The sequence below is a fragment of the Nilaparvata lugens genome, chromosome 1, assembly GCF_014356525.2.
Source record: "Nilaparvata lugens isolate BPH chromosome 1, ASM1435652v1, whole genome shotgun sequence".
Taxonomy (NCBI): Eukaryota; Metazoa; Arthropoda; class Insecta; order Hemiptera; family Delphacidae; genus Nilaparvata; species Nilaparvata lugens.
The window spans coordinates 81,694,487-81,716,956 of NC_052504.1; the positions used below are offsets into that span (position 1 = coordinate 81,694,487).

Consider the following 22,470-nt stretch of genomic DNA (forward strand, 5'->3'; position numbering starts at 1 on the left):
TGCAAGAGTTTGTACTAATTTTATCTGATCAATGAATGGTTGAGGTTGCAAATGGCGATCAGTGTTATCAAATTTTCCTAGTCCTTGTAATATACTATGTACGTTGAGGTTGTCTGTTTGAATTCCTTGAGGTTGTTGTTGAATATGATTTTCCAATGCTATTATTTTTTCCTGTGTTATCTGCCATTGACTATCATGTGTAATTTTATTTGCGTTTATTTCTTGATTTAGTTGAGTCAGAGTGGATTTCTGAATTAGTAGAGTTCCATTAAAGCTTTACAGGTTTCAGTGTTTTGATTGATGCTACCTTGCAGTTGGTTCATTTTTGTGGACATATTAATCTGTTTGTTTTGTATTTCTTTAATATTGTTAATATTTTTGTCAACTGTAGTTGTTAAGTTTTGATTGGCAACGGTAATTTGTTTGTGGATTTCTTGGTGGCAATCGGCCTTAATGTTATTTGTTATATCCTGAATAGGTGTAGTGATTTGTGTATTAAGTTGTCTATCCTTTCATTGAGTTCACATGTAACCGTATCTAACCTTTCCGATAATCCTGCCGTAACTTTATCCTGACTTTCTTTTTGCAGGGTTATCATTGCTTTTAACTCTTCCCTATGACTCTCTACTTTAGTTTCAATATTATCCAACCGTTGTTCTACTGATTTTATAGCGCCTGTGGTCTCTTTCATGCCCTGTTCCACTGTCTGTTTATTTTCCTCTTTTACTGTAGCAATCTCCTTTTTAATTTCCTGCATCATACTATCCATTGTTTTTTGTAACATAATGTTGAAAGTGCTACTCGTTTGTTCCATTATTACCTTTTGAAGCGGATCTAATTCTGTGGTTGAAAATATACTTTGTTTGCCCAGGTGTGACTCGGCCTCCGGCGATGCGGGTTCTGCAGACTGCTCCTCGCCCCCTTCAAAATTGATCTCTACTATCCGTTGATTCAATGGTGTGTCAGCGGCGTCGATTCGAGTGGAGGATAGAGGTTGCAGACCTGGTGGATCGAAAATTATCGACCCGACGCTTCCTGGTTCCCTTTCTCGTGGCGTATTGGCATCTACCGTGGTGGGGTTTGATGTGCTCGGAGTCGACAAAGTGGGATCTGTGCAACCGCCGTACATATATGAAACTTCAGAGTTTGCGGGAGTGTGATTCATTATGTCAAATGTGATAAATGCTAATTAAACAGTGATAAAAATGATAAGCGAAAATGCTTAAAAAGAGACACAACCGGGACTTACAGTGAACAGTGATGTGTAAAGTGTTTGGATACTCTTACAACCAGGTATTTATACTTAAGTTTTTTACAATGTTCTAGCGCCCCCAGTGTTTTGTTGATTTATTTTTGGCTAGTTTACAGGCTGCGACTTATTTTCCAACCGGCTTAAACACCTAATATATTTTTGACTAGAAAGTAATAGCAGTTTAGGCTTATAAAATATAATCTCTCTCTATAAACATGTAATTTTTCACAGTACTAATAATATAAAATTTTCTTTAAAACATATAATTTCTCTCTATTTAAAGCTCTTGTTTCCCCAAAAGTAATACAAATATTCCTTCGCCAGTTTTCCTCACAACTCGTATAAGTTATCTATAATTTTCACTATGGTTATTGACCTAATTTCAAGTAATTATTCAATGAGCTTGGCTCTCATCATCAGTCCCACGTTGGCACGCCATGTATTTGTGTCACGTTATTCTTTATATAAAATAACGATTAGCCTCCTGCTTGGCATCAGTCGGTAAAGCATGAGATTTAATATAATAGGGCGTGGTTTTCTAATAGTATTCAGTCTTAAAAAATCTTGATAGGCCTAGATATGGGCTTCTCCAATAACTCTTGTAATTCAATAATAATAAATATATATATATAAATGATACTTATACTATAGAGATGAGGAATATAAAATGAATTGCACACCATGAAAATTTTACACATATATTAACAAATAATGCAAAGATCAGTCGAGGCAAAAAATATATATAGAGCGATAAAAAATATAATATAAAAATAGAACAATATTTGAAATCAATAAAAATATCACAGGCTAACTTTATATTCTAGATTTATGGCACGAATCATTACCATGTGCCTTTATCTTGAAATCATATGCAATCTTTGGCATGTAGCTGTGACATGTACTTGCTAATACTTGTCGGCTTGGATAATTCAATCATAAATATGTGCTCTAAGATCAGCTTGATAAATTAGCCACTAATAATCCAAATATATCTATATATTAAAATCTCTAGTATTTAGTAGATTTATTTGTATCGAATATATATTTTTATCTCAGGGTGCAGATTCGGCACCTGACGGAATAGGTAGAGCCATTCATCTAGTGAATTAGAACTATGATAAATTATCGCAAATTGTATTGCAAAAATTAAATATTGTATGCATACGTTTGATAGCCTAGATTTCGTACTTCTTTGATTAAATAGAAATTTCTAAAAATATTGATCTATATATTTTCTTTCAATTAATACCTTTAATACTAATTTTTACTTGCGCAAGTATTACTCTTATTGATTTCTCAATTTATAATAACCCTTTCGGCGAGCTAGCTTTGATCATCAGATTATTTCGAAGCACTAGGGCGCCCATCACTAAATTCAAATTTAAATCACTCACGTGTTGAAAATCTTCTTGTAAGTCGCCGATATCGATCCAACTCCATGTGGTCCGGGATATGGTAGCCGGAATCGTCTCCTCCAAGGGGTTATAAATTTAATAAAAATGAAAAAATGACTTCTGCTTCACAATAGCATCACGAAGTCTTCTAAGAAATTTAATAATTTACTTTAACTTTAATTTTTACAAAATTATTAATAAGGTACTTCGCTCTAAAATATTTGGGGTCCTCTTATGGTGGCATCTGGCTGGCGAGTCGTTGGTTCTTCCTTCTCAAGTTTTACAGATCCTCTTTCCGACTTTCAAATTAGCATAAAATTTAAATATCTCAATCCTCCGCCATTAAATTCAAATAGATCTTACAAAAATGCCAAAATATTGCTTAGATTATATGATTAATAATTTCTTTGCATTCGAGCCATATTGATAACATAGATTACACAATTTTTACACAAAATCTACTACATTATATGAATATATATAAATATTTTTGAATTGGCCTACAGTTGCCGCCTATTAACTGCCGTTTTACTATTGGTGCATGCAAATTTTATTAGGTATTCATGCGCCTGGTAACTCTTATTTCCTGAATACATTAAATTATTTTTATTTGGTTTTATATTTATGCTCTTTGCATGCTAGTTAATATTATATATAATATTAATTCCATGCTACTAATAATTAGCCACGTGGACGGGTGTTTTCTCACATTGCACACCGTCTGATTGCAATAAAGCTCTGCCAAGGGGTTTTGGTCAGATTCTATGTTCTTCGGTTTGATCGATCTCTAGGTCACCGATCTGTGAATACATCTATCTACCTCAATCTTCAAATATTTTATAATATATATTTATGAGTAGTAAACTTTCTTCAAATCTCTTTTAGGTTCTTGTACCATTTAGCCAGAACAAGCTGATGCTATCTAATCATGTTTATTATCTGCTTGGCGATATTAGCTAATTACTTTATTTTTAGACCTATTACTATTTCTGTTAGGGCTTTTCATCTACCCAGATTTAAATATGTTACAGCATATAAAAATTTTCTAAACAGTTTTAACCATTTTACACTTCTTTCTTGTGTCTTGTTAACATCATAGTTGATGCGTCTTATTGGGTTTCGTTAAACTTTTCTAGTAACTTTTTAACCAAGAATTTAGTCCAATTCTCCCATCCAATTTCAAATGAAGCGTTGAGCTTTTGATGGTTCAAATTGTTAAAAGTCAGTTCTTTCTCGTTATTCGAGTCATGTTATGATCCCTACAAAAACTTAGAGAAATTGACCTTTTAAAAACTCATTAACAACAACTATAATGAGGGGCAATGTCTAACAATCCTATGTAACAATACAGAACTGTAATGATAGAATCCCATTTGGCGTAGCAGTACCCATTCAATTATTATTATTCACAATTACTTTTTTAATCCATTAAACGAGTTTTCTAATAGTTGTTAGTTTACCAAGGTAGGGGAAGAAGAAGAAAATTCCGTTATTCTTTCCAATTCTCATTTTTGTTCTGAAAATGTCCCATTATAGATACCAATACAAGCTCTTGTACCGAAATGAGAAACACTCATCAAATCTTGAGTGAGAAGTTCAATTCATGAAACTCAATAGTTAGTACTTTTGTGTTAGATGAGCGAACTTCAATGTTATTGTAGGAACTAATGGAAACTCTAATGGAAGTCGCGAGAATATTGTAGCAATATAATGCAACTGCAATGTAGTTTCTTCGACTACAATCTGCTGCAATAATGGTTCATTGCAAAATCCCTTTGATTGTATGTAGGGAATAATGGAACCTTCAGAGGCTGTTACTACCCGCAAGATCAAGTTTATTCACAATAAGTAGAAATACAATATCAACAAAATCTTCTGTAATTCATACTGACAGGTTTTCAACGTCCCATCAAGAGACTAGACTGGTGCAAACAATAAATAGTAATACATTCTATACTAGAAACAGAGATGTAATGAAATTTCTCCATATTACGGTGAAATGTAAGAGATCCTGTCAGCTCCACATAATTAATTTAAGACAAACTATAGATTCAATGCACCTGAGGCATCATCATCAGTGGTCTTTGTGGTCTTTCATTTCACCTCAATAAAAATGTATATTACTCTTTTGAAAATAAAAAAATGTAGAATTTTGAGGATTCATTAATTAATTGCAGGGTCTTTCATTTCATTTTTATTTCACCACCTACATTACAATGATGAGGGGCACGTCAAGGAAGTCACTACTTGTCAATCACACTCTTCATTGGAAATTCCTTCCGTGAAAAGAGTGGATTGTCTAAAAGGTATTTTTTTAGAGCTTGCACAAATAGTTTGGGCTGTTTTATAGTTTTTATCTCATGATAGGAGTGGCCGTAGTAGAATGGATCAGATGCTGGCTTTATGATTCAGAGGCCCGGGTTCAAATCCCGGCCCGGGCAAGATATTCATCTCGGGCCACTCCCGTGTTTCGGATGGACACGTTAAGCCGTCGGTCCCGGCTGCCTAAAAAGCAGTCGTTAGGTCATGTCAGAGGCCCTGAAATTGATCAGTTGCGACCTGAAAACTCTGACACCAGACCTCAGCCAGCCAGGTCACACGATATTATTATTATTATTGTATCATGATAAAATCTTTACTCTCTCATTTCTATAATTGGATACGTTTTTCCTTGACGAAATGAAACATTCCAACGATGCTTCAAATACTCTTTTCTACTGAAGCTGATAGACTTAACCAATTTCTTCACAATTGTCGCTTCTTGAACCTGAAATATAATGAATATTCAATATTATAATACTATATCATAGCCATTCTTTCTTGTGTGATGAAAACAAAGCAGGAAAAAGTCGAGTACAGAAGTACTGCACAGCAGAAAGTCTGGAAATCTTTGAAAGAAATCGGTTGTATCGGAAAACACTCATGTGCACTAAACGTATGGACGTTGTGTTTTGCAGTGAACCTCCAATGTCGTTGTCAACCCTCGCAGAGTAAAGAGTAAAGAGCAGCTAACGATGCGGTTACGCGCGTGATTTCTGCGTTCAGCAGCAGCAGCAGTCATGTATTCAGCAGCAATCGCCTGCTAATGACTAGACTAGATGCTTTTCGCCAACTGCGATAAAGAGAGAACCCCTCCGCCCCTTATCTCACCAACCGCAACCTCTCAAACCCATCAGATGCTCGATTCTAATGAGATCCTTAATGAGGTCCTTAACGCCGTCCTGCCATCCCTCCTCACTGCCACCCCCGCCGACAAGTGTCAGCAACCTAACCGACTCTTTAACTCCTTTCTACTCAACTTTCGACAATTTGAATGGCAACTGCACTTTGCTTCCCCCCTCCCTCCCACCTAGTAATCTATTCAATAACGTCATACCAACTCCCCGATTTCTTTTCTAAGTCATATCCAATGAGATATCACGGCTGAACTGCGAACAATCGAGCGTTCTTTCCATTTTCAACTCTCTTAATCAATGTTGCAGGACAAGTTTCATATGGGGGACATATCAACCAAAACAATATAAAAATCTTGAAGTAGCCTACCCTTTATTTTTTAAAAACTTTGAAATAGTTCAACAACGAGTTTCGATCCTAACTTAGGTCATTTTCAAGTTGATTTCAACTTGAAAATGACCTAAGTTAAGGAACTTCAAGATTTTTATATTGTTTTTATTAATTTGTTAAAAAGTAGCCCATGGGAGTGAAGTGTTTTTATAGTGACTGGACTATATCCACAGATGGTGCAGTTTATTAAGATGTTGTATATTCATTCCTTATTTCCACTGTCAAATATGATAAACTGGAAACTGGTGAATCATATATGCAGTTTGATCAGATTTTCTCATTCAGCTAAATTTAGTATCCACAAATAATCCAACTTATGCTGTATATATTTTGTCATTTAACGTAACTTTCAACATAGAATGTACAAAACTGAGAATTCTTCAACAAACTGAATTACAGTAGTGAAACTCTCAAATAAGGCTTTGCGCTTGCTCATCTTCAATTATGTTTTATGTTTGATTTCTGATTTCAAACATTATTTGTAAAGATCTGGTTGCTCAGAAACAATTTCTACTGTTCAATAGCTTAATAATTGGGTTTGCAAAAAGAACTGGTGATTTTATGAAATTCAACCCACTGAATGTTTGAGCAGGCTTTATCAACTGTCAAATTTGGAGTATGATTTCTTCATTTTTGAATTTATGTAACGTCTTAAGTTTGTCATCTATCGTGCAATGAGAGATTTCAAATACAATATATTGAATGAGAATGAAGTTGATTATTTTCTTGTAGCCTGAATTTGTGTGAAATTACTCTAATTCAAATTTATTTGTCACAAATTCATACATTACAGAAAGCAAATCATTTAGGCAAGTCTACGAGTAAGTTCATCAAGAACACATAATTTTTTAACCGTAGAGATATATGCGATTACTCCCAGCTTATTTGACTTTTGATTAGAATCAGATGCAGATACTTAGCTTCCGTACATCATGCTGCAAAATAAGGTAAGGTAGATTCACCGATTTAGTATTCCAATTCTGTCTTGTGAACGTATTTCCGGTAAGAAATTATATTTCCATCCGATCAAATTGAACTTCTGTGATCTTCCGAATTCGTCAAGATGAGACGGCAATAATAATCCGCTTAGAATCAAATTTAATATCCATTTCTGGTAATCTCTGCAGCCTTCTTGGATGAGACTCTCAATACTTACAATCGGTTCCATCTTGGCAACTCAAGTCTTTAATGTCTTCAATCTTCTGAGGTCTTCCTTCTTACTCTATCTGTAGCTTTGAGATTGATATATTTTAGATTTCAGATTGCTTCATGTTCCTGTTTGTTTGATAGAATTGAATAATCAAATTCCATATTCTTTAATTATTGATTGTATTCATTTTATCTCTACAATAGAAACTTTAGCTAAAAGAGTGTTTTCTGGGTAACTCTATCCTACATAATTTCATAGGCGAAAAAAAAAATTGAATGAGAAATCGGCCTCTGTTAAGAATGAAAGAAAACATTGATACTCTAGAACGTTGAATACTTTTTACGTTGAATACTTTCTAAGACGTTTTCATTAATTACTGTACAAGTTTACCATATTTTATTTCACCAAAAATTAGCTTGGTCGGTTAGCACTCTTGGCCGATAATAGCATGCCTTAAAATGTGCGTTTATAAGATATTCAAATCCCCTTTTGTTCAGCTGGGTTTTCGTCGTAAATTTTGAAACACTTCTATAATAATAATTATTGTGCCTGACCTTTTCAAAAGATGATAAAGAAGATAATTTTGAATAAAAGTTAGAATTTAGAAATAGGCAGACACATCTAGAAAATACCTGAGTCTATACCTAATTCATGCAGGTGAACGGGCTAGAGTCAAGAAAACTTCAATTAATCTTGCCATGCCTGATTTAATAGGTTATACTATAAATAATTTGAAATAATTGAAAAATACAAACAGCTTCAATAAACATTGGCAACTAAAATTGAACAACAGAAACAACAATTTCATGTTACTTTGTGACATTCTTCATCTGATTCGGGGCGCATTACTATCCCCGTTTAGATAGCAATACGTCACAAAACCAAACAATATCAGTCATAAAATAACAAATTAATTTCAACATGAATTACTCAAGAAAGAAAAGCCCGTTGAACCCAAATTTCGTCGATAGTAACCCATATAACCCATTTCATAATAATTTTGAATCCCCACTTTTGATTGACATTCTCGAATGAACCTTTGTTTCACTACACTGCACTTTCGTTGGTCTGTACGTTGCTTTATCGTCGGGGTTACAGTACCTTGTTTTTGGCGGTGAACTTTTAGCGGTTGAATTTGGCTTGACGGCGACGTCCTCCTACGTCCCTAGACCTGTCGTCTGAACGGGTGTCTTGAAGCGGTGTTACATAAAATTGCGGAACCAAAGTGGTGGTAGTACATGAAGTTGGTTTGGGGACACACATGAACCGCTGTAAATAAATGTATTACAGCATTAATTTCTAACTCTTCCTACAATTCATCAAAAGCTAAAACAGGAGTTATCTATTGATTACAATTAATTAAATTCTCTCATTCTATTTGAATCCTCATTTTATATAGATTTTTATCTTTAAACTACTGATTCTTTGTATCAGAATTAATGGATCTTTCTTCACAAATAATTCAAAAGTTCTGTTATAATTTAATAAATTAGCGTTCAGTTAAAAGCCTTAACGCCATGAGAAAACACAGTCAGAAAAATATAAAATTGAGTCTTAAACTCAATATGAACATAATCTTAAAAATTTCATTCCAATTTAAAGGCTATCTTCCTGACTTTCAGCAATACTCTACGATAATATATCTCCAGAAACAATAACTCAAATGTAACGTAACTGAAAACTTTCTATACTTCTTTAGAAAAAAAATTATAATTATTTTCCATCACTAATAAAATCAAAAGGATTATTCTCAATCAATATTATTAACTTGAAAAATAACAGGCTTTGTTAATACAATACTCTTATGGAAGTTTCAATCAATTAAATTCCCTAAATTATATTTTAACCTTATTTTACGTACCTTAGCGGTTATTTGAAGAAACAATTATTCGTACATGATGAAGAAACACAATTAAACTTTTCAGGACATGGCACTACTAGAAAATTTAAACTTTAATAAAAATAAAACTAGCTCCTACATTAACTAATGATATAAACTTGTAAACCTGCCCAAAAAGGGGGAAACATAGTGACTACATCTTTACTCTCGTAGTGCTCCTAGCAAAGTGTCCTCCGAAACGTAATGTGGTCTCTCGGCTGGGGAATCCCCCCACTACTGTATTTAGAAACAGGTCTCCTTTTGGGCGAAGGGAATCAATTTGACCAATCGTCGCGTGGCTTCTAGAGCCTTTGGACCAAATAGTAACTGCAAAATCGGTAGTTTGTTATAATTTCAATGCTTGCTGTTTTCCAACTTATCGCACTCTATGTCGCGACAGGAAGGCTAAGTTTTAGAGATAATTTCATAATCTACATTCCTCGACGTCTCGGAGCCACAATTTTTAAATATCTATCATGGGAAACTCGAAGTCATGGTCGTTCATAATAGAGAGAGAACATAATTTATTTCGCTAACTCACTTACAATAATGGCTCTAGTCTATTGCGTATTAAATTTACTATTATAACTTGGGAAAAGGCCTGAATTAAAAATAGTGCTCGGCACATTATATAATGTGATTCATGTTTTGTTGAGTTTATTGTAGAGTGACATAAAACAAATTGTACAGTCGATGAAAAATGTATTGATCTAATATGAATGCTTATGTATCTATGTCCATAGGACTATGTCACAATCAATCAATAAATGCAACTATTACCATGCTTTTTTTAGAGTTATAAAATCCATAAAAAACCAATTAAGGGAATAGGTTGTGGTGAATAATTGTTCATTCACCTAACAGTCAACACAGTAAATACATCTTTGTAATGGTTTTACAACACAATAGAAATTACCGGAAATCATCTCAAAAACTATTCAACCAACTTTTCCAAATTTTCGAATCTAGAAAGCTGCCCAAATACTTTTTTATGGTACTTTGAACCCTAACTGGAAAGGTCGCACAATGATCCAACACTTTCCGTCATTTCTCAAAATCGAGCAGTCAACACTGTCCCGTGTTGAAGTCATAGGAAAATGTGAATAGATTATCATAACTATGAGTCGAAGGTCAACATTGAGTCTATTTCTATCAGCGGTCCGAGAGCAAACAGTGTCTCGCTTTCAGACGCACATGTGCGCGCGATGCATCACATACATCATTGTATCTGAAGCCGCAGCCGTAGTCGGCAGTCGCTCTGTGATATCGCAGCCGTGTACGGTCGAGTGCAGTTTCGGGCAAATCACAGATTTATGAGTCAACCACAAATAGCTATACTGCATTGTCACTATTGACAATTCATGTCAAATGCGGTGTGGTTTATTTGCCGTTGTTTTGATATGGTGGCCAAACCGAGAAATAATACGGGGTGTGCGTCCAGTTCGGCCAAAAGACCCACTGTGCTAGCTAACCGACTTGGATATCATCAGCATCATAGGAGAGGTTGGTCATAAATTATTCAGTATTCCTGAATTGAATATTATTATTCAAACGTTGAAATTTTCGACTGTCCCTAGTTGGTGTAATTTTTGCCCTTAACACAGTTTCACTGGAATCTACTCTCATTGTTTCATCCAAATCAATTATCTAACATACAAGAACAAATTTACACAATACGTGACATTTTTAAATATATTCTTGCAATTTATTATATCGTTAATTGGCATGTTTTATTCCTTATATATCTACTTCAATCTACTTCCATAAATGTTCATAATATTCTTCCATAAACTTTAAAAACAACTAACTCTACGGTCATTTGTGTGATTTTGACAAAAAAATGTTGGCCTAAAATGGCTTTTGTACTTACTTTGTTGCTTGAACAAGCATTTTTATGCATGCCCAAGCAATATTGACCAGGAAAAGGCACATGTATGTTTAATCCGTGAAATTATTTAATATTTTTTCTTCCACTGTATTTCATTATTTATATTGATATGCTTTTTGATAATATTAAGAATGATAGTCCTCGTTGAATTTTCATCTTCATCTGTCATTGTCTCAATGTATGAAGAATAGATTTATTGAATTGACGATAGCTCTTTAATCTATATCCCAAATTTAGTTATTGATGTCATCCGAATTACTCTTATAAAAGTAATTAATGCTTGTAATCAACCAAGGTAGCTACTGAAATATGGAACAATGAGACCACAAATTATGTGGTAAGTAATTTGAATTCATGAGCAACTTCTCATTAATGAAAATGAAAGACTAAAAAGTGAATAAAAGGCTGTGGACAATGGAAATAGGCATCTGAGGCCCATTCAGTTGGATGGCAGTAAGTAATGCCTGGCGGCTGTTGAATACAAGCAAGAGGATTAATGAAACATCAAGGGACTGAAAAGTGTTTTTCAGTGAGCAGGGTCATCTGTGCACAGTAGCTATAGCCTCTACCCTCAATTATTATCTCCAAAGCGCCTCCAGTTGTTTGTTTATTTCCCCACATAATATCAATGAAATGACGGATATCTCGGGTTTTCATTAGACTCACGTAGGTACTTAATTTCCAGAGGTGACAACATGAGTTTTTCATCTTTCAAAGTCTGTGGAATAAAAACCAAAAGTTGTCAAATTAGTGTGGGATCCACATGGAAATTTTCATTCATATTAATAATTAAAAGATTTTCTTTTCATTATATGAGTATAATTTTGATTGTGGATTTGTGTGAAATTTTTTATATTTTTGGCGATTGTGAAAGAAGATTTTTGTTTGTATTTGTATTTTGAAATCAATTAATCTGATAAATTCAAAATTGTAGTGGATACATTTTTTTGGACTCAAAATAGTGTGTGAATCAAGCTATTATTTTTAAATAACCTCTAGACTGTGTATTCTAAATTAAGGTTTTTGAGCAGTTTTGGGCGAATGCCTGTTGTTTTTACCTGTATTTATTGTCCATGAATAAATAAATAAATATACTGTTGATAAATAATATTGTTTTCTATTCGCACATTCACACTAGATTCATGACTTACTTTATTATCTCTATTCTATTATGTTTGACTTTTTCCCCAGGGGAATCTCAATATCAATAGGAATTGAATAATTCCCAAGCAATAAAATGAAAACTTCAAACAATGAAATTGTATTTGGATTGCTCCAATGCATTGTACATATAACAATCTTGATTGTCAATCTCTTATTTGTTTTATTCAAAAGTAAGCCCATTGTTCAATCAATGAGTAAATATTTACAAACCAATTTGATGTGTTATATAATCATTGTACTTGATGTGTAGGTCTATAATTATTTGAAGCCTATATTGTTGAATTGTGTTTTATTTCATTCCATTGCGTCTATTTTAGAGAATAGACCAAATCGTATCTTCAACTTATTATAAATATACCACATTCTCTTGCATCTTACTTACTCCTTGGCTCTACAACCCATTGAGGGTCCTGGCTTCCCGCAGTATTTCTCTTCATTCGTCTCGATTTTTCGCATTTCTTCTCCATCCTCTGATGCCCATCTGCCTCAAGTCAGTTTTGACGTCATCAGCGCATTCTTGGCCTTCCCCTGGCGCATTCTTCTTCCTCCTGGATTGGATCTGAACACTTTCTTTGCAGTTCTTGAATCATCATTCTTTTGCATCTACCTTCAAAAATATACCAAATCCAATACCATTAAAATTCCAAAAATATACCAAATCCAATATCATTAAACTTCCAAAAATATACCAAATCCAATATCATTAAACTTCCAAAAATAGACCAAATCCAATACCATTAAACTTCCAAAAATATACCAAATCCAATATCATTAAACTTCCAAAAATATACCACTCAACTTCTTCCAATTACAATATAGTGCCAAAGCTATCTGGTATAAATAATTATTGTAGATAGGGAAAATATTATTGATTAAAGTGGACACGAGACAGAAACAAAATTCCAATCACTCTTATGATAAAAATATATTAAGAGAATCAATAGCAATTCCATTTGTACGAGTTCAATTAGATTCTTCTGATACGTTCAAAGCACAAAGTATGATTGATTTATATCGAAGGGTGGCGGTGGAAGATCTAGATATTTTACGTCAGTGAGAGTGAGTCCCTTGTATTGGAAACATTTGGCCTGCAGCTCGTTCTCAGTTCCCGGGGAGTTCCATTATTTTCTGAATTTCCTATATCTGTATCCCAGTGGGACGCGCCCGTGCTTTATTATCTCGTCGAGAACTCACATTTTTAGAGCTGTACTCCTGTGTGGTGTTCTTGGCTGCCCCTGTGGCAAGTGACCTGGCCCTTCCGTCGCACGCACGCACGCATGCACACACCCACTCACCAATTGTTGGGAAAACTCCAAGATATCCATACACTCTGGAGACTTCCTGCTCCCTGCTTGTCATGCCTGGCTGCACTCCCTTCTCCAGCAGAATTTTCTCCAACATTTCTCTCTCGCTAGCGAATTTTCATTTTTTCTCTCATTTGAAATGTTAGCCGTTTGTCTTCTGGGTTTTAGTCGTATTGGCTCTGTTCCAAAAGGTATAGTACAATATTCGAGATACATAATAATAAATGTTGTGGGTTTCTACAAGAAAACACCGTGATCTAGGTCGTGATCTTCTCCATCGTAATATTATTTTTATTCTTGGGAATTGGTGTTCGAATCTCAATAAATTCAATTTCTTATCCATCGAATTCCAGCTTCACTATTGGTGATGAGGGGAAAAATTTCCAGTTATGAAATCCAGCTATGAATGAATACAACATTCCAATAAAATCCTGGATGAATTGAATTATTCAATCATATTCATAAGTATTAACAGAAATTAAAATGTATGAAAGATTGTTTCATCTTTTCATCCGTATATGTATCTCTAATTGTCATACTCCTTGTCATAATCCTTGATATACTCATATTTTGTCAAAATAATACTTGGTCAATAACGTGGACTAATTGCAGTTATATCTATATGCAGAAACACACTGCTCTTTTGTTCATCAATATACCGTAAGCATTCTTCAAATGTGAAGAAATATATTTTTTCCACAATCTCAAAGTGACACGAAAATGTTAAACTCCACTGAGAACCTTTCAATATTGTAATTTGAATGAAAGTAGAAATATTAATTCATATTCGGGCTCTGAAATAGTCCTTATTGGTTTCGTTGTAGTTTAGACGAGTTAATCTAATAAACTAGACAATCACATTTACGGAATTATTGTTGGGTTTAGCCTTACCCGTCCTTACGGAAGCCTCTAAATTACACTTATCATAACTATTCCAGCCTCTTTCTAATTGACGCCTTTAATTTTATCATTTCAAATCTGGAAACTATCATTTTTTCAAACTATCAAACGATTTTTTTTCCTGGTTCAATATTGGAAACGTTTTTCATGGAGTTTCAAAACGAATATTTGAAATAATATGCTAAATCATGAAATGAGACAAGATAATGGACAATTATAAAGAAGCTGCTAAATTGTGCTCCCTTCATGCTAGTTTCATCCTCTTGTAGCAGCATAACATGCAGTATAGCTCCAAGGATAGAATAAATGATAGTATAAACCTATATACTATCCTTGGTACAGCTCTATTCAAACTGTGTACTTTAATCTACTCAGTAGAGCCCATCTAGAATGTCTGGGACATTTATATTCAGTTTGTTCTTGTGTTAATTAGTCTGGCAGCATTATGTTGTTAGCGAGAATCTAGTAGGGTTGTAGGGTAGTAGGGTGGTGGCACAGTAACCGGTCTGGCGAAGTTTTCGACGAATGCAAATCCCCAGCGAACGGACCCCGGCACTATATTCACTTCTTATTTGCTGCCTGCCGCCTTCACTTGGTGCTAGTGCCAGTCCTACTTGAATAATTTGGCAACAAGCTCTCGAGATGCGAGTGCCGTGGGACAGACCCAGTTTTGCACAACTCATCCGCCGAAACTCTCCACCAAATCCCATAATTCACATCCCTTCCCACCCCGAGTTCGCCCTGCTTTCTTGTCATCATTTATTTAATGCTTCTTGCTGATGCATTCCGGTGCTCGGCTGCCTCATCTTGCTCCTTATCTCGTTTGCCGCTTTGGATTCTTCTTGTACAACTCTCCTTCGCCAATCGAATTTCTCCCTAATCTCCGCTGCTTTACAGACAACTTTCCAAGCTCAGAATAAAGTGGATTAAATCACAAACAGAATGCTGTATACAAGGTCGCTTCTTCAACATCTTGTTCAGTGATTCTGTGGAGAAATTTAGGAGACTAGAAAGTGGGACGATGGTGTACTGTAGTTGGTTTTCCTGATAGTTTCGTTCCAACTTCGTGAAAATTTAAAGCAATCAGGAGCATGGATGGAATTTTCCAGGATCTCAGTTCTGAAAATCTCGATATGAAAGAGAAAGGTATTCTGTATACCGAATATAGCCAAACATGTCGTGATTAAATAATTTTAAAAAAGGTACTCAGATTTATATTTTTGTTTATATTCAGAAGTAGTCCTAAAGGAAAAAATACATTCTGTATACCTTTTGAATGAGTTGTCCATTCTGACCTACTAAATATAGTAGACAAGACAATAATTAGATTTTGACATGTTATATTCAATTCAAATTCAGGCCATATCCACCATCCATGTTTAACGCTAATCTAAGGTTACATGTGGGTATGGTTGCATTCATTATGTGTTTCATTCCGGGTTTAAACGAGCAGCTAGCTGATCTTCCGCTGTTTAAACAGAGATGATGGATTTGGGCCATAAACGACCAATTTGATGAAGCTCAATAATTATAGTAGTTATTGTTCATATCGATTCTTTGGAATTTTACACATTATGAATAATATATTAATCCAATAGTAGCACAGCATTTCATTAAATACACTTCATAATCGGTGAGGAGCAATGGAAAGTTTGTTACAGTTTTGTTATGTATTATTCAATAAAATTAATAAGTTATTATTTATTTTATGTCCATTCTTATTTATTATTCAACAAAATTAATAAGTTACTATTTATTTTATGTCCATTCTTATTTATTATTCAACAAAATTAATATGTGAATATTCTATGTCCATTCGGGTGTTCGGAGCTCCTTATTGTTCTCTAAATGTCTAGAGTTTAAAATATATTGATAACTATCTCATTTATTAGATCCAACATGGTTAATTTTTTCAATTTCGAAAAAAAGCCATTGATGTTAAGGAAATATTTTCTATCTATTTATTTGAACTGAATTATTATAAAGCGTTATTTCTTCCCTCTCTTGTTTATCTCTATTTCACCACTGGAAATTGAATGGGCTGTATAGAAAGAACCTGCATAGAAGAAAAAAGTCTCTTCCACCAACAGAAATAGTTGATACCTAATAGCTTGTTGTTGAGAATGTAGGTGAGCAAGAAAAACTATAACTTTACCTTCAGCAGATATGGAGTACAAAAATACTGTAAAGAAATATTTACTAATTCACTTCGTTTGGTGTAAATTCAATTTCTATTCCGACATTACCAAGTTTTAGTGGCTCCTAATTGTTGTTATTCCACTTCTCCAGTATATGGGGGGGTACTATAATTTCCCCCATATCTCACTAAGACTCGTAAAATAGTGTGCATTATTTTAAATATTGCATTTTTTTCATAATGTTCGGTTTATAGATAGAAACCTAAATAGATAAGAAAATGTACTACCTACAACCTTGGAAGTACATATTACCATAGATAAGAGATAGCATAAGATGCTATAGAATTTTTAATACACTTCTGTGGAAGATTCTCAATAAAAAATCATTTTCCCTCCTTTTCCTCCAATTATTTCACCTTTTGATATTCATGCAGTTAGTTCCTTTTGGATGCAATCCATATTCTTACTTACACAATTGCTTATTCTGTATTAAGCTATTCCAATAATAGTGGAGGTGGCTGTACCATGCAAAGTTTAAAATTTAAGAAACTGGATATTTTCTTGAACAAATAGGCTTTGTTTCCAGACACATTTTCAATTAGATAATCTACTTATTCCACTAGATAACCAATACAAAACAGAATTGTATAATAATGTGTAATGAAAAATATATGTTTAAATTCCTAGAAGTGAGTCCTAGTGGAGTGTACCCATCCTTATGACTTGTGTAAAAATATACGCCTGCGAATTATAATAATTATCTTGATAACAATCGATCGTTGATAAATATTTTGCACGTTAACTTTTGTCGAAATAGTTGGCTAATTAGTTTTTCCTTTTGTTTCAGTATTTCCCAATGTGCCGATTGCTCCTGGAATGCCTTGTCAAGGGGAAGACCGTGAGTTGAACTCTAACTTAATTCATCATGAATGAACTTTCCAAAACAATCGATTTTAGTTTATTTATTATGAAATTACTTACTCAGATAAGAAAATAATGATACTAATTGTAAGCTATGCAATAAACCAAATGCTATTAAGAGAAATTTTGGTGGAGTGTTTCCAATAAAATTAGATCTTCAGTGGGATGATTAAGAGTGAGTCATAAAGATTTCTTTATCTGTAAATCCACAAGCAGAGTACAGTTTGAAGTTTGTTAAACAACAATCGATTTGATTTCAGTTTATGGGGATGTCTATCCCTGTTCACATAACCAGTTAATCTACTCGATACTATATTGCATTTGTCCTGCTACATTGCCTTCGATTTTTTATAAGAAAGTTCATTCAATTTTTCTTATAAATGTGTTACCTAATTGCCATTGATTGTTGGTTTTGACCATAATAAGATAAAGAAAACCTTGGCGACTGATGGACTGATAAAGAAAGCGTCTATCATATTAGTTTAAAAATTATTGGATAACTGAACTTATTTAACCGATGAAGAATAGTCTCAAGATAAGTAAATCAACCACAGTTATCAGGAACTGATTACATTTCTAATCTACACTGAGATTCTGCCTGTAGTTGCAAGAAAATGTATCGATGGAAGTTGTTTGTAATCATTCTGATGGCACTAGGTTAGTTTTTAACTGCCATGAGGCTTGTGAAGTGTGTGTTGTTATGTAGTAGTATAATGTAGAAGTTTGTTCATTGATAAGTTCATTCGTATAGTGAATGAAAATGACGTGACTATGCTAATAGTTGAAATTTTCTTAGTTATACTTTTATTTTAAGCTATTTTTAAGAATGTTTCTTTTACTAACAAGATAGCTATTTTTCTTTTACTAACAAAAGTCCCTATTTCCACTCAATGTGGAAGTTACTGATTAGATTCAGTTTGGTTTTAATGTGTAAGTAGGTTATTTATATCATTCTAGAATATTGGCAATGTTGTTTCTATATTCTATTAGATATAATTATTTTTTCTTGTTAATCTCATCATTCTGTGCATTATTAAATGAATGTTTAGTAGGTATAGTATATTCAATGGTATCAATACTTTTCAATGTATTCAGTATACTCTTGTCTTGATCATTGCTTAATAATCTTGTACTTACCTCCAATGTTTTATTACAATCATGGTTATTTGCATTTATGCTACCCTAGATTATTCAATAAGAGAGAATAATAACTTACTGCAGGTTGGCAAAGTTGACAAGATTTCATAGGATTCACAAAAATATAATTTTCTACAAGTTTTATTCCCCAATGTTTCACAGATTTAATAAATTGATAGACTATAGTGTTTTTGTGAATATTTTAGATCTCTTAAACTCAACCTTTTAAAAAAATTCTGTTCTGTGTATTTTAAATTAAGAAAGACAGTATTAATTTGAGAATTGATGTTCACTTGAGAGCAAATAACTTTTAATTCTTTCTTAACCTTTGTTTTTGTGGCTAACATTTAATAATAAGTAATTGATTTAGTGCCTCTCACTCATTTTCTTGAAAAAATTGGATGGAAGTACCTGGATTTGCTAGTTAACTATTAATATACCGCTAAATGTAAATTAAATTGAATTTCTTCCATCCCAGTTCATATTCTGTAAACATGAGTTTTTTTGTTTCTTTCTTATCATAATAATTGTGAATAATTATTGGTAAATTACATTTGCTCATGAATACGCTGAATGGAGTCATGACTCTATACAGAAAACATAGTTACCATACTAATAATATCTCTATTCTCATTCTATCCAGTAATTCTATTCTATGGCTCCAAATAATATGCTCTAGATATAAGTCATCTACCTACCGAAATCATTAGGCCTATCTACAGTAACTATAGTATCCATTGGGTAATATAGTTACTGTAGACCCATCCTATTTTTTCAGCTGTATACAAGGCATGTTTTTCAAGTAAGTACCGTTCCGCCGCCTTAGTGCTACGGTCAGCGTTCCATGCATGCGCGCTGCTTACCTACATCTCTTGTCTATGCACTGACGCTATTACAGTCTGATTCTTCATTGTATACGTTGTTTACTGAGTATTTAAGATGCCTCCGACAATCGTTAGTCCCGCCGATTGTGAAATACGGGCTGTTATACGATTTCTTAGTGCTAAAGGCGTAAAACCGATCGATATTCATCGTGAGATCTGTGAAGTTTACGGACAAAAAATTATGAGTGATGGAATGGTAAGGAAATGGGTGAGAGCATTTAAAGATGGCCGCACAAATGTGCATGACAATGCCCGTCCACATGTGGCTAATCGGACCAAAGATCTCCTCAAATCTTATAAATGGGAAACTGTAGGTCATCCTCCATACAGCCCTGATCTGGCACCCAGCGACTACCATCAATTTGTTCCTGCACTTGAAGAAACACCTGGGTGGTCAGCGTCTGCAAGACGATAATGAAGTCAAAACATTTGTGACACAGTGGTTAACAAGTCAGGCGGCAGAATTTTATGAGGAGGGTATCAAAAAACTGGTGCCACGTTATGACAAGTGCGTCATTATTCACGGAAATTATGTTGAAAAGTAGATTAAGATTCAGGCTTTCACGTAAAAATAAAATTATTGCGGCATCTTTACACGTCTTTTTTTAATTCCAAAACGGTACTTACTTAAAAAGCATGTCTCGTATGTTATAGTATTCAATGAATGTTGAATTTAGAATTGCGAAAATGAGATTTACTTGGAATGAATTCAAATTGAACAGAACTGAATTGTTGTTGTTTATTGCAGGTAGCATATACCGGAGAGGAGCTCGCAGGTGGAGGAAATTGTACAGAGTCAATGGTCACATCTTCCAAGCGAAGAGGTTTAACAGGGTGAGTAATACAGAAATACAGATTTTGCCTCCTCTATTGGAAGAAATCTCATTCCTTGATTTCGTATCATTCAATTGGTACAAAATCGATGAAGTGCCATACATCATTTGTCCTAAATCGTTTGGAATTGTTAGTTAGAAAATAATTCCATAGTTTGATATACTCATTTTGACATAAAAAAGTTTTTTTTAATAGGGTAGCCTACTTTGAAATCATTTTTCAACTAACAAATCAAGTAGCTCAGATAAAATACGTTATTAGCGTTTGGAATTTCTATAAAACCTTTTCACAACTGCGCAGAAAATATAATAACTTTCATTGTTTCAGAGTGAATATATCAAAACGTTTCTGAACAAGTTTTTGTTCATTCAAGAGCCTCGATAGATTATTTATTTTGGTGAATGATTCAACCTACTGAATATCCTGTAATTTCAATATTGACGAGATTCTCTCTTTCATTATGCAAAATGACACTCCACCTCTCTATTTTCTAGCAATATTAACTTACCATGAATCGAATCATGAGTACCAATCCTTTATATTATTTTCTCTGAATCTTATGGTTATTCGTTATTACAATTTCATGAAGCTTTTTATTGACCATGTAATTTCAAGTGAAATTATCCAATTCTTAAACCAATCACACTATGTCTCTTGAATTCTAAACAATATTCTCTGTTAAAACTCTTAATAGGATTCCTAGAAAATCTTATTAACTCCAAGTAAAACATGTCAGCAATGCTACTAATCCCAGAAGTTATTGTTTGAATGCAATGTAATAGAATTTCGAATACCGTACTGACCGTTATCCTTTTACCTTTTATAGAATTTATACACATAATTGGAAAATACACTTCAACAAACACTTACTAAAATGCGATTACTTACTTACTTACTTACTTCAACAAACACTTACTAAAATGCGATTACTTACTTACTTACTTACTTACTTCAACAAACACTTACTAAAATTCGATTACTTACTTCAACAAACACTTACTAAAATGCGATTACTTACTTACTTACTTACTTCAACAAACACTTACTAAAATGCGATTACTTACTTACTTACTTCAACAAACACTTACTAAAATGCGATTACTTACTTACTTACTTTGCAATTACTAAAATTGCGATTAAGTAACATTATGAAAAATTAATTCAAATTCATTAAAACGTTCCACCTTATTTTAAATTGTGTTGATGCACCATATATTTTACTATTTTGAAAATTTCATGCTAATTACTGAAAGATATTTGAGAAAAAATATTGTAAATTGGTAGGAGAAATTTCATTGATTTATCCTATTAAAAAAATTATACAAATAATTATATTCAATAACGCTTAGTGTCTAACATCAGGGAGAATCTTATGAAACTTTACTGAGCTCTTTCATTAAATTTACTTTCATTTTTTAAGTCAGTATAATAGTACGTTGAATTATGTTGAATGTGTTTTGCTAGAGGAAATTTTTGTTAGTTTAAAAATCATTACTATTCTTCTCAATCCTGGTTGAAAACAAAAAGAGAAAAGAAAATAGTAATTAACCCTAGAATCAGGCACGGCCCTAGGGACTTTGCCGCCCTGGGCGAGATCGGCAACTGCCGCCCCCCCGCAAGTATCCCGTCTTTAATTGTTAATCCCGGGTTCCACCCCTCCTTGAGCGATCGCCTAACGCCGGTTACACATTGGGCGGTTTCTGCCGGGGGCGGTAATTTCGCCGTCGCCGCCGTTCGAGCAGTAGTCTATGAACTTGAATGGAAGCTTACACACTGGGCGGCAGAAACGCCGCGCGGCTATATTGCCGTTGGCGGCAGCTGTGCAGCCGTCCACTGCCACTGCGGCTGGCGGTGTTTTGCTGCTCTTGTCTACGCAGTGGCGTACGTGACCAAATGGGCGTTAACACATTTGGCGGTTGTCTACCGTCGCCGCTGATCAGTCGTCTTTCCCAGTTGCTCCAAGTCAGAGGTCTTTGAAAATCAGCCTTTTAATTTGTGTCTTGTTGTAAAGTTTGTAAGTTGTTTATAACATTTATTTATTGTTTTAAGTGTTTGTGGTTG

General features: G+C 34.0%; 1 protein-coding gene across 5 annotated transcripts in view; it reads left to right on the forward strand.

Moving 5' to 3' along the window:
• Positions 1-22,470, forward strand: part of LOC111047809 (atypical protein kinase C) — a 224,044-nt gene that overhangs the window by 103,620 nt on the left and 97,954 nt on the right. For 4 of the 5 annotated variants that reach the window (XM_039445058.1, XM_039445052.1, XM_039445043.1 and 1 more), the window contains exons 2-3: positions 17,481-17,531; positions 20,324-20,409. In XM_039445058.1, coding sequence (XP_039300992.1) covers positions 17,481-17,531; positions 20,324-20,409 — 137 coding nt within the window. Of the gene's footprint in view, positions 1-10,523; positions 10,743-17,480; positions 17,532-20,323; positions 20,410-22,470 lie in introns of those variants that run through there. The other variant, XM_039445063.1, reaches the window with a different exon arrangement.